This window comes from Amphiura filiformis, chromosome 5, assembly GCF_039555335.1.
Source record: "Amphiura filiformis chromosome 5, Afil_fr2py, whole genome shotgun sequence".
Lineage (NCBI taxonomy): Eukaryota > Metazoa > Echinodermata > Ophiuroidea > Amphilepidida > Amphiuridae > Amphiura > Amphiura filiformis.
The window spans coordinates 47,438,389-47,451,384 of record NC_092632.1 but is presented as its reverse complement, the minus strand read 5'-3'; the positions used below and the strand labels follow the sequence as shown (position 1 = coordinate 47,451,384).

At 36.8% G+C, this 12,996-nt stretch overlaps 1 protein-coding gene across 9 annotated transcripts in view; it reads right to left on the bottom strand.

Moving 5' to 3' along the window:
* LOC140153254 (forkhead box protein N3-like) overlaps positions 1-12,996 on the bottom strand; it is a 99,111-nt gene that overhangs the window by 20,965 nt on the left and 65,150 nt on the right. For all 9 annotated transcript variants that reach the window (XM_072175952.1, XM_072175953.1, XM_072175949.1 and 6 more), the window contains exon 4: positions 10,989-11,050. In XM_072175952.1, coding sequence (XP_072032053.1) covers positions 10,989-11,050 — 62 coding nt within the window. The remainder of the gene's footprint in view (positions 1-10,988; positions 11,051-12,996) is intronic.

The following is a 12,996-nucleotide window of genomic DNA, read 5'->3' as shown; positions in this document are numbered from 1 at the left end:
TCCCCTCCTCTCACCAGGGACAATTACCATCCTCCTACTCTCCCTCCTCCTCCTATCACCAGGGACCTGGGTCCTTGGGTACAGAAGGATGTAACCTGCAAATATATGCACTTATCTCTATATTCTTGTTCAAGCACAATCAAATAGTTCAAATTAATGTCAGACAGAACGACACAAGACGTGGAAAATACCTTTGAGAAGATTATTTCATTACAAGCTTCGTTCCGATTCAAAGAGTGAACAACCTTTATCTTCTTTTTACCGTAAGCTTACACTTTTAAATCCCCTCGATCCTATTTTCAAAGCGTACCACAGAAATTTAATTTCAGAAATGTTTTCCATTATTGCCTAATGCTAGCAGCCAACTTTTTCATGTAAAAATTGAAGTGGCTGACAAGAAATGTATGAGTCAACCAATTTTAAAAATCATACACACAAACCTAAAGTCAATTTAATGTTTCATTACCATGCATGGCTCACTTAAAATTCAAAATGCTACAGTTTCAGATGAAAAATATTCATATGTTTAAAAGTCACTCCATTAGCAATTCCACTTTTTTCTAAATAGTGTACAATGTAGATTATCATTTATTCAATATGGCGGAATTCTATTGCGGAGACTTCAAACGTGAAAGTTTTAACAAACAGCTGAGCAGTAGTGCAATTTCGTTTGACTTTTACACCATTCATTCGCCTGTGGCACTCACTACTAATTTGAACATGGCTGAACAATTTGCACCACACAATCAAACGCTGCTAAACCCTCCCTCATGTAGTTGCTATAAACAACAATTCTCAGTGCCTTGGAAACGTAGAACGCTTACCCTAGAATGCCACCAATGCCAAGTATGTCAAGTTTAAGTCATCGACTAATGTGCGGGTGAATCTTCATCCTTGTGTCAGTACAGGACAGACTCTGTCTCTGACAATGCACCAACACATTACACATCAATCAGACTCTGTCTCTGACAATGCACCAACACATTACACATCAATCAAGATATATTTTTACAATACAAGATAAGAAATATTCATGGACTTGTACTTTGCGTAAATTACACACAAATCTTATTATATACTGCATCTAAGGCCGCTATATGAAATTATGTTCTCTTTTCCAACCAGCATCAGAATTTTTGGTTTTGTTAATAAATCAAGCCCACAACAGAGCACGGGACTGGGAGAGATAATAGAAGAAACATAAGCATAGTCTATATATGGTAAGGGATGCCCAAAGGGATGCGGTGGCCGGATCAGCTTTCACACGTCCACGAAGGTGAAGTGAGCTTGGGAATAGTATTTCAACTCAAGAGATGCAAGCTATTGACTTGGGAAGCTCTTAATATTACCTGGGTCAGAGAATCTGCCATTGCATCACTTGAGTGTCTGCCTGCTGCAAGGCAGCGACCAGGTCTGTATGGAGAGCAAATCCCATGACATGACATGCTTCCTCCCAGTCCCACCTTTGTGTTATTTTGGTTGATTTCTGTGTATTTTGGTCATTTTGTTGACTTATCAATTTGGTCCTGCCTTACATTAAAATACATATATAACTACACTCCTTGGTAAAAAGATTTTAGTGAAATTATACTAAATATGAATGATTTGTCTGTAAATTATTTGCCAAAAAAGAATGGAGAAAATTGGTTTAAATAAACAAAATGGCCAATATTACAAACCATTTTAAGTATTCCATAGCGTTACGTGTATAAAATCCTTTGTAAAATAATTTTTCTGAACAAATCTTGATCCTATAACGATAATTGCATCCCCCAAAATATTCATCAATGAATGGGTCATGACCTTTCAACAACCATAAAAGAGCAAGCATCTAATATGAACTGTGCTTCAAGTACAAGCGTTTCTTGAAGTGGATGATGTCATGTGTTTTAAGGGTGTATCTTGTCTAAACCTATATCATCTTTATCTCTAGTTCTCTCATAGACTTACTCCTGATAACAAATGACATGCAGCTGTAGCAAAAAATAAACCCATCAGGCACGTTGTAGATAATCCAGAACCACAAATGCAGGGAGAACGATCAGACAAATATGTACATACCCCAAGATTGATCACGTTTGAGTATTAAATAACGGATTCAAGTATACAGCAATGTGCATAACTATTGCCTCTTAAATACACACGAATATGCCTGTATGTCAACAGTCTTTGCGCTTGTTGCAAGCATGTATTCGCCCCTACGCACACACCATTTACCATGGTAGCAGAGTCCATGAAACGTGACAATTACTTTGCAGGCTTACGCTTAATCAATATTAATATTAAAATCAAGCAGAATTTTATCATTGAGGGATTTCAACTTCAGTAGAAGGAAATTACCTAATTCATCATATTACTCACCGCTTTAAGCCATCAAATGTGAACTTATTTATGTCACCTATTAGTGTTACATAGAAACTAAAAGTTCCATAACCAAAAAAATATATCTAATTTCAGCTGATGTGCATAAATATTTTACTCTAGTTCGTTCACTTCAAACCGTATCACCATCACGCAAATCAATTAGCGTAAGTCAATTTATCTGGCAGACGGAACCTCATCAAGCCGTGGCTCGCTCCCGTCTCTGTCTTAACATAATAGAATCAAAAATGTTTTTCTTGATAACACCAATTTTGTCATCTGGGAAATAGTGCAAGTAATTTGCCTAATAGCATTGCCGCTTTTTATGCCACGCTTTATGCCACGGGTTAGTGTCATCCTGAAGAGTAGTAAGTACGTTCCCCCTGCAGTGGTACTCATCAGGGAGGAGCAACTTTAGTTATATGTAAGCAGTTGCCATGGTGACTGTTGCTAAGCACTGTGCAGGCAGGAGGATGATACCATGCTGTCTTCCCTCTGCTTTCCTTAAGGAGAGCACATGGGTGCCCAATTGCATGGTTAATGTTACTATTACTACAAGTTAAAATTGGATTCAACTTTGCCATTTAAACTAAATTTAGGAACAAAACTAAAACAGGAATTATAATTAGCAGATTTTCCTGGTATTCACACACAGTCAATATTTTGATATCATTTACAATGCATGTGTAGGCCTATATCTTGTATTTATTTTGAATACCACAATTTATTACATTTCATCGGGTTGCGAGTCTCAACTTTTACAAGTACTACCCAGGATTTTATGAAAGTTTGACATTTGGCCTGTACATAAAATACAAGAAAATTTATGAATGACGTACAATTGTGTACTTTTACTCTGAAACTCGCTACTCAATCACAAAGAAATTCACTAGATTTTATGTTTTAAACATGAATTCAATATTTGTTGTCATTAATTTTATTTCAAATCAGAACTTGCTGTCGCTATCCATCCAGACTAGATTGATCTGTGAAACTGAATTCTACTCCAGCAGACATTTGGGGACAGCAATTAATGGCCTACTTAATTAACACACGTCCACAAAACATTACAATAGTACAATTTCATGGCTGGTTATAGATAATTAAGCCAACAAAATGCACGAGTAGAACACTTGCCACTTTTCATTTGGGGGAAATTCAACTGCAACCCCCAAAGCACCAATTGCGAGCCACAACAATAAATTCGGTTTCAAAGGTTAAATGCACCTGTGGACCCTTGTGGGTTTCAACCTGACATGCAACTACATTATTAAGTTATCCACATTTGTTATTTCAAGTTCAATATACATTTCAATACATTTGTAACATTAATGTTAACAGGCCTATTTGATTCCATATAATATCAGGTGGAATGTATTTATATGCCCTAATATGATTGTTATCCTAGTTACAATAGCTAGCTAAGTAGTTAAAATGTTCCTAGAAGTTAATTTTCAGACAAGCCATACATGAAGGAATTCAAATTGAAATCAAATCATATATTTTGAAATGCGTACACGTAGGCCTGTAGCTTAAACCATCTATCTTTCCTGAATGAAATTGATGGATCATCTAATGCAGAACTGACGTGTTTGGGTCCCGGTTTGGGTTGCTAAATATGCCATGACAAAAAATATAAATTTTCTGACCTACGACCTTAAACGTACCCCAGCCTACTTCGCAAATGATACTCCCAAATGTTTTCCATGCACCAAACCTTGATATGTGATATTACGTGATGAAATCCTAAGCCACTACATTCATGTCATTTATTCAGGTCGGTGAAATGTGCAACAACCCATACACCCACACGAACAGGAAAAATGTAGGTATGACAAAACATGTGGGGGGAAATAAGGAACTCTCCCTGCAAAAAAAAACCCCGAAACAAGTAATCTACCACACCAAATGTAGAAGGAAGTGGTCCCAAAAGTCATCTGAATAACAAGCAACTTTTCTCTTCAATTTGTTTTGCTCCTGATCTGTGAATTTGGTATTTCCTGAAATGAATTTGCACTAGGTATAACTCATCAAGCAGATCAGGAAAGCAGTGCAAATATTCATTTTGTTCCTTAATCTCATTTTTCCATTCTAATTACATCATTTCAACCATACAGTATTATCTTCTATAGTTTGTGCAGCTTATAATTGGCGAAAAAATGAGACTCATAAAATTGTGTACTGATATAGAATGGTGTACAAACATTTGGCGCAGCATTTAATCTAGTTGCGTGTTGTGTAGTGCATGTCTGGGGACTGGCGCTTGCTATGTGAATTTATGCAAGCGTAAGTTGGAACTTAATTCAAATTGAATAATTTTCGCGAATTATAAACTGAAGAAACTATATGAATGTTGGCTTTGCATCTTTAAAAATTAATACTGACTGGAGACTCTAAGTGAGCGCCTAGCATAGACAATTTGCCGATTAGCATTGCTATGTATTTGTGTTATGATTATTGTCTTTACATACCTCATTATGGCTAGAAAAGACTCCACTAACTCAATTTGATGCAGAGCATATTTAGATGGTTACTTTAATCACTAGAATATTTACTATATTATACACAAATGTTTGTAGCAATTAACAAAATTGCATTGAAAACAATTGCGGTAATTTCAAGAAAAGGTAATGATGCAGGGGCGGATCCAGGAATTTTCAATACTGGGGGCGCCGAGCCACCCCCACGGCAGTGGCGGCTCGGCGCCCACACAAAGTCAGGCGCCGTTCTGCAAAAATACAGAGTCAGACGCCGCTCTGCAAAAATTAGAGGGGGCACGCCCCCCTCTAAATCCGCCCCTGTGATGCCCATCATTTTGTGCCCATTAATATTTGTGAATATTATTTGTCTACCACGAAAAAGCTTTGTTTTCCACAATTGTATCGCTTGTGAATTTTGGGCGAATCGATGAAGTTGTTCTATAGAGCAACATTGGATCTGAATAATACTAAATAATTAACTCCCGGAATATACTACTCAAAATCTGCCTTGTTTTTTTGAAGTAGTTGTTATCAGACCAAATCATAACATCTATCATACCTAAAGAATCATTATCAACTTTTGAAGACAAGGCGAATGTTTACCGAGTGACTCCTAATTAACTCATCTTGAAATCCAGTACCTAACATTTACACAGTATCTTGGGTTCTAGCATTTCAATATGTCAACATTTCGAAGGTTTAGGGCCCGTCATAGCTGCCATGTGTAACATTTTGAAATGTATACAATGTAGAATGTAGAAATTTGTCAAATGGCTTTAGGGCAGCTATTACAGATAGGACCTTCTTGTATATAAACCATTGAATTCATATTTTGACTTTACACTATGGACTACAATGGCCTCATCCCAATGGCATCGTTCAATAACCTCAATTAAACAATCATAGTGCAAAATTTGACCTCAATTTGCAGAGTATGAGTTTTTGTACCCAAATTTTCAAAGGTCATTCAATGAATGTGCAAATGTATTGGAGTTAAAGAACTGTGCCTTGATAGATGAGCATGTTGTGGATCCTAGTGTTAGTTTGTGTGTGTGTGTGTGTTCAACACTTGACCTGTTTCCTATCAATTCACATTATTGGTGAGTAAATCATTGGGATCAATCAATGTAGCAATATTTGCTGTAACCATGTCTGAAATTGAAATGCACACACATATATCATTGGACACTGTGTATGTAATTATTAAAGTCATGTAATTACATTTATATGTCCAGTGTCCACTTGTTCTTCTACATTGAAATGAAACAAGTTGGGCTGCGTGATCAGTCAACAGCATCGACCATTGGACTTTGTCCGGGCACAGAAATGGACTTGCTAGGTCAAATACCAGAAGTCATCTTCATTTTATATACTGCATGCCGATCGTACACACCAACCATGACATTGATGACAATGCATGCTCTGGCTCGATCCAACACCATACAGACAAGCAAAACCATAGATAGTTATTAGATGGTCTATCGCAAAACTAACCATGAACTGACCAACTGTATGCAATGACCTTGAATTTGCTATTTCCAACTACCCATTGACTGGATCAACTACAACAGTATAGTATAGTCAGGAGACACTGTTTCAATAAAGCATATTATGAACACAGGTTCACTGCTGATTTGATGTGTTCCCCAAGATCCCATCTTGGTCCCATCTCATCTTGATCCCTCTATTATACAGTGTGCCAAACTGGTCACAGTGCCAATTACACAGTTGATTATCCTCCATCCAACAGCTATAGCTTAAAAATTGACCTCAATGGTCAGTGGTGTAAGTTAACATTTGCAGATGTTGAGGTCTGCTTGTTCTCTCTTGACAAGGGGCGGTCTTCAGTGAACGACTCTTTTCAAAGCCATCAGTAGGCAAAGGGATGGCCTAAATGTCTCATTCTTAGGTACTTTGTCCTGAAGAAGTCAGAGCTACTCCTGACGAAAGCTTGACAGTTCCAAACTTGTCCCATAGCAAACCCGCTAAAAAGTTACTAAATTAAAATATTTAGCTTATTTACCATAGTTTACAATGTACTCAAGTGTCCACCTGAGCCAAATTAAGTTTTAAATAAACCAATCCTTTGCAAATATTAAAAACTCAATTAGCAAATAGAACAACATACCACTACGTGCAAAATAATGCCTAAATTAAACACCTCAACAAATGTGCTTGAATCAATTATTTTATTTCAACTCTCACAATATTGGAAGTGTTATAGATTGAGGACATGGTCAGGTCAAGTAGCCTGGGACACAAAGGTCCTCAACAAGATGTGTCAACAGTGCTTGTTTACATTCTAATACTCTGACAATGTCAGGGCATCTCTTACCCTCAGGCCATGCCCTAGTGATGCCTGCCTGCCTGCTGCAATGATGGACAGCGAGCACAGGCTCACATCCTCCTTTTACAGGATAAACCTTCATTTTTGTAATAAATCTAATAGCATTATTTAGAATAAATTACTAAAAGAATGACACTGAGATAATCAAATATAAAAAAAGCATTCCAAATTCTAGTATTAGGCTATATTTAATAATTTAACAGCAGACTACAAAATGTAATACATGGAAGAATAATACACAGACTCCTTTAGCTCTCACTGAGAAAGCTGATTTTGATTTTTAATTAAAAATCTGAGATTTACAAATATTTTGTACGGTAATGCGGAACGCTTTAAATTTTCCACCCTTATTTGCTCTAGTCTAGGCAAGGAAAGCCTTAGGCATAATATTGAGGCCTGTTCAATTAAAGCAAGTGGCTTCGTCTTACAGCATCCCATTTAAAATTTGCCAGATTAATTTTTATTTGTTTTATCCAAAATACAAGACAAGAAAAAGTTAAATTAAAAATATACTCTGAGGGGAATAAACCATTTAATTCCAATTTTGTCGATAATTTATTCAGTGTCTCGTCTCTCCAGTTCAGAAAGACCCTAGACCTACATTTAGACTGAATTTCTCTCTATTTTCCATCATTTTCATATCTATCTTGCCAGCAGCTTATCATCCTCAATTCTTACATATGAAAGGAATCCATACTTCCAAACCAGCACAGGTGATTGCAGCAAATTATTACAAATGTGTAAATCTCACTAGCGCAAATTATTCCTTCATCAATTGAATTGTCGGACTTATTTGCCGCTATTACTTTCCTTGATCCAATTAGACGATAACAATGTGCCTAATCACCCAGAAAATTCTTTATGGAGGAGAGGAAAGAAATCTGTGCAACATGCAAAACAACGACAAGGCCGGCCATTGGGAGCAGTGAGCCACTGATTGGAGTAATTGAACGGTGGCATTGTGCGCTTGATGAGAAAATCAATTCACCAAGTGTGACTGTGTACTTCTCCATATCTGATTACTGACCGTTTGACAATAGACAACCTAATCACCGGCTGCTGCCGAGACACACGACCAGCCGACCTTAGACGAGACCAAGTTCAAATAGCAATATACGGTGTAGCCAGAAAAGGTTGCAGAGACAAACTGAGTTCATTTTAATTATTAATATGAAAATGGCTAATTTATGATTTATGAGTAAAACATGAACTAATTAATTTTATATGAAAAATATTGCACAACTCACTCTATGCATTTATTTTTTGTAAATTAATAAATAATCACATTATGTAGAAATGAAATCTGGTTATATTGAAGTATAAAGCATTATTGCAAAGAATATGATCAAATTACAAAAATAATGCAATCTTTGATATTGATTTGGTTGCAGGTACCATAATTTTGAATATTAATGAAATATTGGGAGCTGTTCGAGTTATCTCATACATGCTGTCTAGCATGCCATTGTTCACAATTCCATGACAGCACATAATAGACTTGCATGTGGCACATGTTTCAGATCTTATTTCTATAAACAGACAGGAATAAAATATAGATGAACCCAAGTGTCAGCTTTTCTCTGGTACTATGTAATATCAAGTAAAGTTGCGACTGAAAACTGCATGTATGTACATATCATGTAAACCTATCTGCCATGTATTCAAACTCACTCCATCCATCTGCAAGTTCTGCCTTTTGTCTTGAACTTGTTACCATGGTTACTCAACACTACTCACTGATGTCATCGCCAAACATCACCTGCTTTTGTCAAAACAAACAAAATCGGCAGAAGAAATGGGCCATATTTTACTCCGAATAACTGCCAGAATCCACCGAGGATTTCATTGATCAATGAATGAGATGATTCTTGATTTCTCTCGCTCACTCAAGCTCTCTTTTCCCCCCATATTCTGGGACAAAGAGATATTTCAGGCTGTCATGTACGTGATACGAGTTCCTATACTACTCAAGTGATTTACAGAGTTTTGTAGGTAATACACCTAGGCTGAATAAACATCCCAATTCAACCCTACTTTTTACAAAGTGAATCACATTGCTATCAGTTGCTATTCCCCTGCCATCATCTCTGCCCACAGGTCAAAGATGTTTTCAATGTGAGTAGCAACAGGAGATGGAAGAGCAATTTGTAGACATGAAACCTCAGGGAAGGAATTCCTAAAAAGCTTTTGTTTGGAAAGCTGCCTTTAGATACAAAACTATGAGCTGTAGATAAAGTTTTAAAAGTATAAAACTGACGCTTTTCATCCGGATATCTGAAAAGGAATGGATTCTAGCCATTCATTTCAAGAGTTTAAAGCTGATGTGCAAAAAAAAACTTGATTGACTTCTTAAACAAAATCTGCTTCATGATATAGGTTCTTGTTTATTACACATGTGGCAACTAACCGATCTATACAATGTACTACACATTAAAGTGTGTTCTTGTCTTGTGGGAGCTCTATGGGGATATTTAAACATTTATGTAGAGTCTCATCCCAGCAAGTCACCCATGAAGCTCCCTGGTTGAACAGGAAAATGAGTAGCTATGAAGATAATGGACTCCTAAAGAACATTGCTAAGAAACAAGCCAGGAAAGACAAAAGATGATTTCTTTGCAGGCTAAGGGTGAAACTTCGAGGGAAGATTTCTTTTACACTGCTTTGCCACAGTATAAAACTAGCCTACATTCTCTACACCATGGGGTCAACTGTAACATGTCAGTTGTAATAAATGTAGGTTATTGTAATGTGACTTAGGAAGTGAGGCTAGAGTGTCTCAAAGTGGTAACAGATGAAGCGCTATCTATTGATAATAGATCATTTCAATGTCATATTTTGTTAACTTTCAGCATCCTTGTGATTATTACAGATGGAATTCATTAATGATGTGTAAAGGGTCTTTGTCACAAAAAGCTAGAGTGGATGGTATATTATTATTTGTATATTTGCATCCTACATTTAGGAGCTGCAAAGTGCAAAGCTCGAACAACTGAACTTATTATTTTTTTGTTTTTTTAATATATATTTTCTCCTTTTTCACACCTTGTCTGAAAGGAAAGTGCTCCAATTTATCAGGTCAGAACAATAATAACTATTGACTGGCAGACATCTGTAAGTGTTTTCCTGTCATTAGCATCAAGAGTACTGCTGGTTTGATCTAAGTGGAGTGTACAGTTAGGCTTCCCATACCTGGCCTTAGTCATTGGTCAAAATTGTGATTATTTGCTAATTTCCACACCTTTATGAAAGAAATAAGCTGGCTTGGTGTGGGCCTGGAGACTTGTTGGGGTTTTTTTTGAGCGGGAACACAGTCATTCTACTCTTAGGTGTTTGATCCCTTATGGTATGGTCACACATTGCTTGCAGTACAACATTTCACTCTTAAAAAATCATTTTGACTCTTGGAAATTTTACCCAAGAGTCAAATTGTCCTTTGAGCATTTATGGGCAGGTTTAGTGAAATTATGGTGAAACGTTGTTATGTGCTGCCACATATTATTGGCCCTTTGCACAGATCTGCCATCTTGATTTCGAAATGAGGTTCTCCCAGCAAATGCATGCACAAAAAGTGCATTTTGAGCTTTTCTAGCTGTGCACCAGAAGGCATTTACAAAGAGTACGCAGAATTGAGCTGCATATGAAAGGCATGTGCACACACACATCACACATTTTGGCAGTAGACATGGTTGGTAGAACCTCATTTTGTGACAACCATGTAAAAGGTCAATAAGATGTCTTTCATTGCAACTTGCAATCGTTGCACTCTCCTCCACAGTAACTTGGACATGTCTGATACGTACCTGGTATTGGAAAGCCATTGTTATATGCTGATAGAACTGTTGGAAGTCTATTGTTGGGGTGACTACAATGCAAAGAAAGGAAACAATTCAAAACAAAGTTATTAGTGTTAGAAAATGTGCACCTATATAGTTCAATTGATGGATTGCACATTAATAATAATAATAATAAAAACAAACGCCATGGTTAGAGTTGAAACTAAGGTCAGTAACAGTTCATTTTATTTTAAAATGACAATGATGTTGGCACTTATTCTCTCCTATGATTGATCACCAACAGTAGGTAATAACTAAATTCTGTAGTAGGAAGTCATGCATATCTCTGCACCATCCACATTGTATTCACTACTTGTTTGGCATGATTTGTGCTGTTGATTACCTTCGAAAAACATTCACTTCCCCAGCTCATCAATTTCAGCTAAGCTGGGGCCCCCTTTGCTTTGTGTATGTGGCAACAGGAATGCCAAACCGGCAACCACACATCCTCTACTTCTCCTCATCATCTGCCCGCAGGCGAGATGAGCAACTTATCGCCATGGTGATGTAATCTGTCTAGGTTGCTAGGCAACAGACTGCACTTGGTCTTTGCCATCTAATTTAGATGATGCACAGGACCATGGAGGACACAGGGAGATCAGATGAAATGCCAGATTTGCATTTTGCCATCTCTAAATCCCAATTTTGACACTATTTTAGGAACGAAAACAACTTTATTGAGACGCAAAAGTGAACTTGGAATTGTTAATCACGAAGCACACAAATTACTATTCCAATCACATTAACAACAAGTGGCATGACACTGTATATCCCTACTGAGATGAACTATTCCATCTAGAATTCTACATTAAGGATTGTATTCTTGTCAAGTTACCTTAAATTATCTTTTTAACAGCAGCACTCTAAAAACCACCCAGTGAAACAAAAAGGTTTAGTGACAAAAGCGACATATACTAAAGCTGTGAGCAAAGCTAAAGCAGTCATGCAGACACAGCAGTATTTTAGAAACAAATATCACCTCGGAAATGAAGTTGACTTCTCATACAATTCGACAGGTAGACATGAAGCCACTTGATACCTAATGGGCGCAAATTGCAGTATTTCCGGGGATGTTTTTAACTGCTGGTGCATGCCAGCCATGGAGTGGAAGACATTGACCAATTTTCATGCATACTGCACTGAATAATGATGTTCAGCCTTTATGTACAACCAATATTAAAAACAAAATGCAAAAATAAAATAAATGGCCCTGCTGGCAGTGGCTGCGCTATACTGAAACATACTTGCATGCTATAGCATAAAAAATTCCTAGGTCTGTTGAAATGGCTCATGGCATTGATCGAAAATTCTCCCATAACATTGTCATCAATGAATGTACATTTGTGATATTTTCATTGCTTGATAAGAACGACATACATCTCTCAAGACAAGATAAAACAGTCAAATTGTTCTGATCTTATCAAGTGATAAAGCTATATGATATTTTGTAATAATAGAAAACACATTTGCTTAGTACATTTATTTTGACAGGGTTATTTAAGTGAGGACCTACAGAATAACGTATGCAATTCAAGTTTTGATATCAAAAATAACCTTTTGTCAAAACATCAGACAAAAATGACAAGTTTGCAACTTGTAAAGTCTGTCTTGCAATAAATCTGATTCTAACAAGCTTCTATGATGAGAGCTATAATAAACATCAATTTTTTTTCACATCTTCATCTTGGTTGCATCTATAGTCCTAGTTAATAAGTGCGCATAATGTACCATAATGGAGTTGTCATATAAGGTTACACCACACACACAAAAAACACAGGCAATTCTATATTAATGAAATGTTTTATTCATGCTTTCCTTTCTTAAACTCATCTCTGGATAAATCGTCCAAGATATGCTGCCTCCGGGGAAATATTCTTACTCGCTTTTATGCATCAACTTGTTGTGGATCTCTTTGCAAAATCACCATGGTGACAGCAAAAACAAGAATATTGGGAAGCGAGTGAGAGACACACAT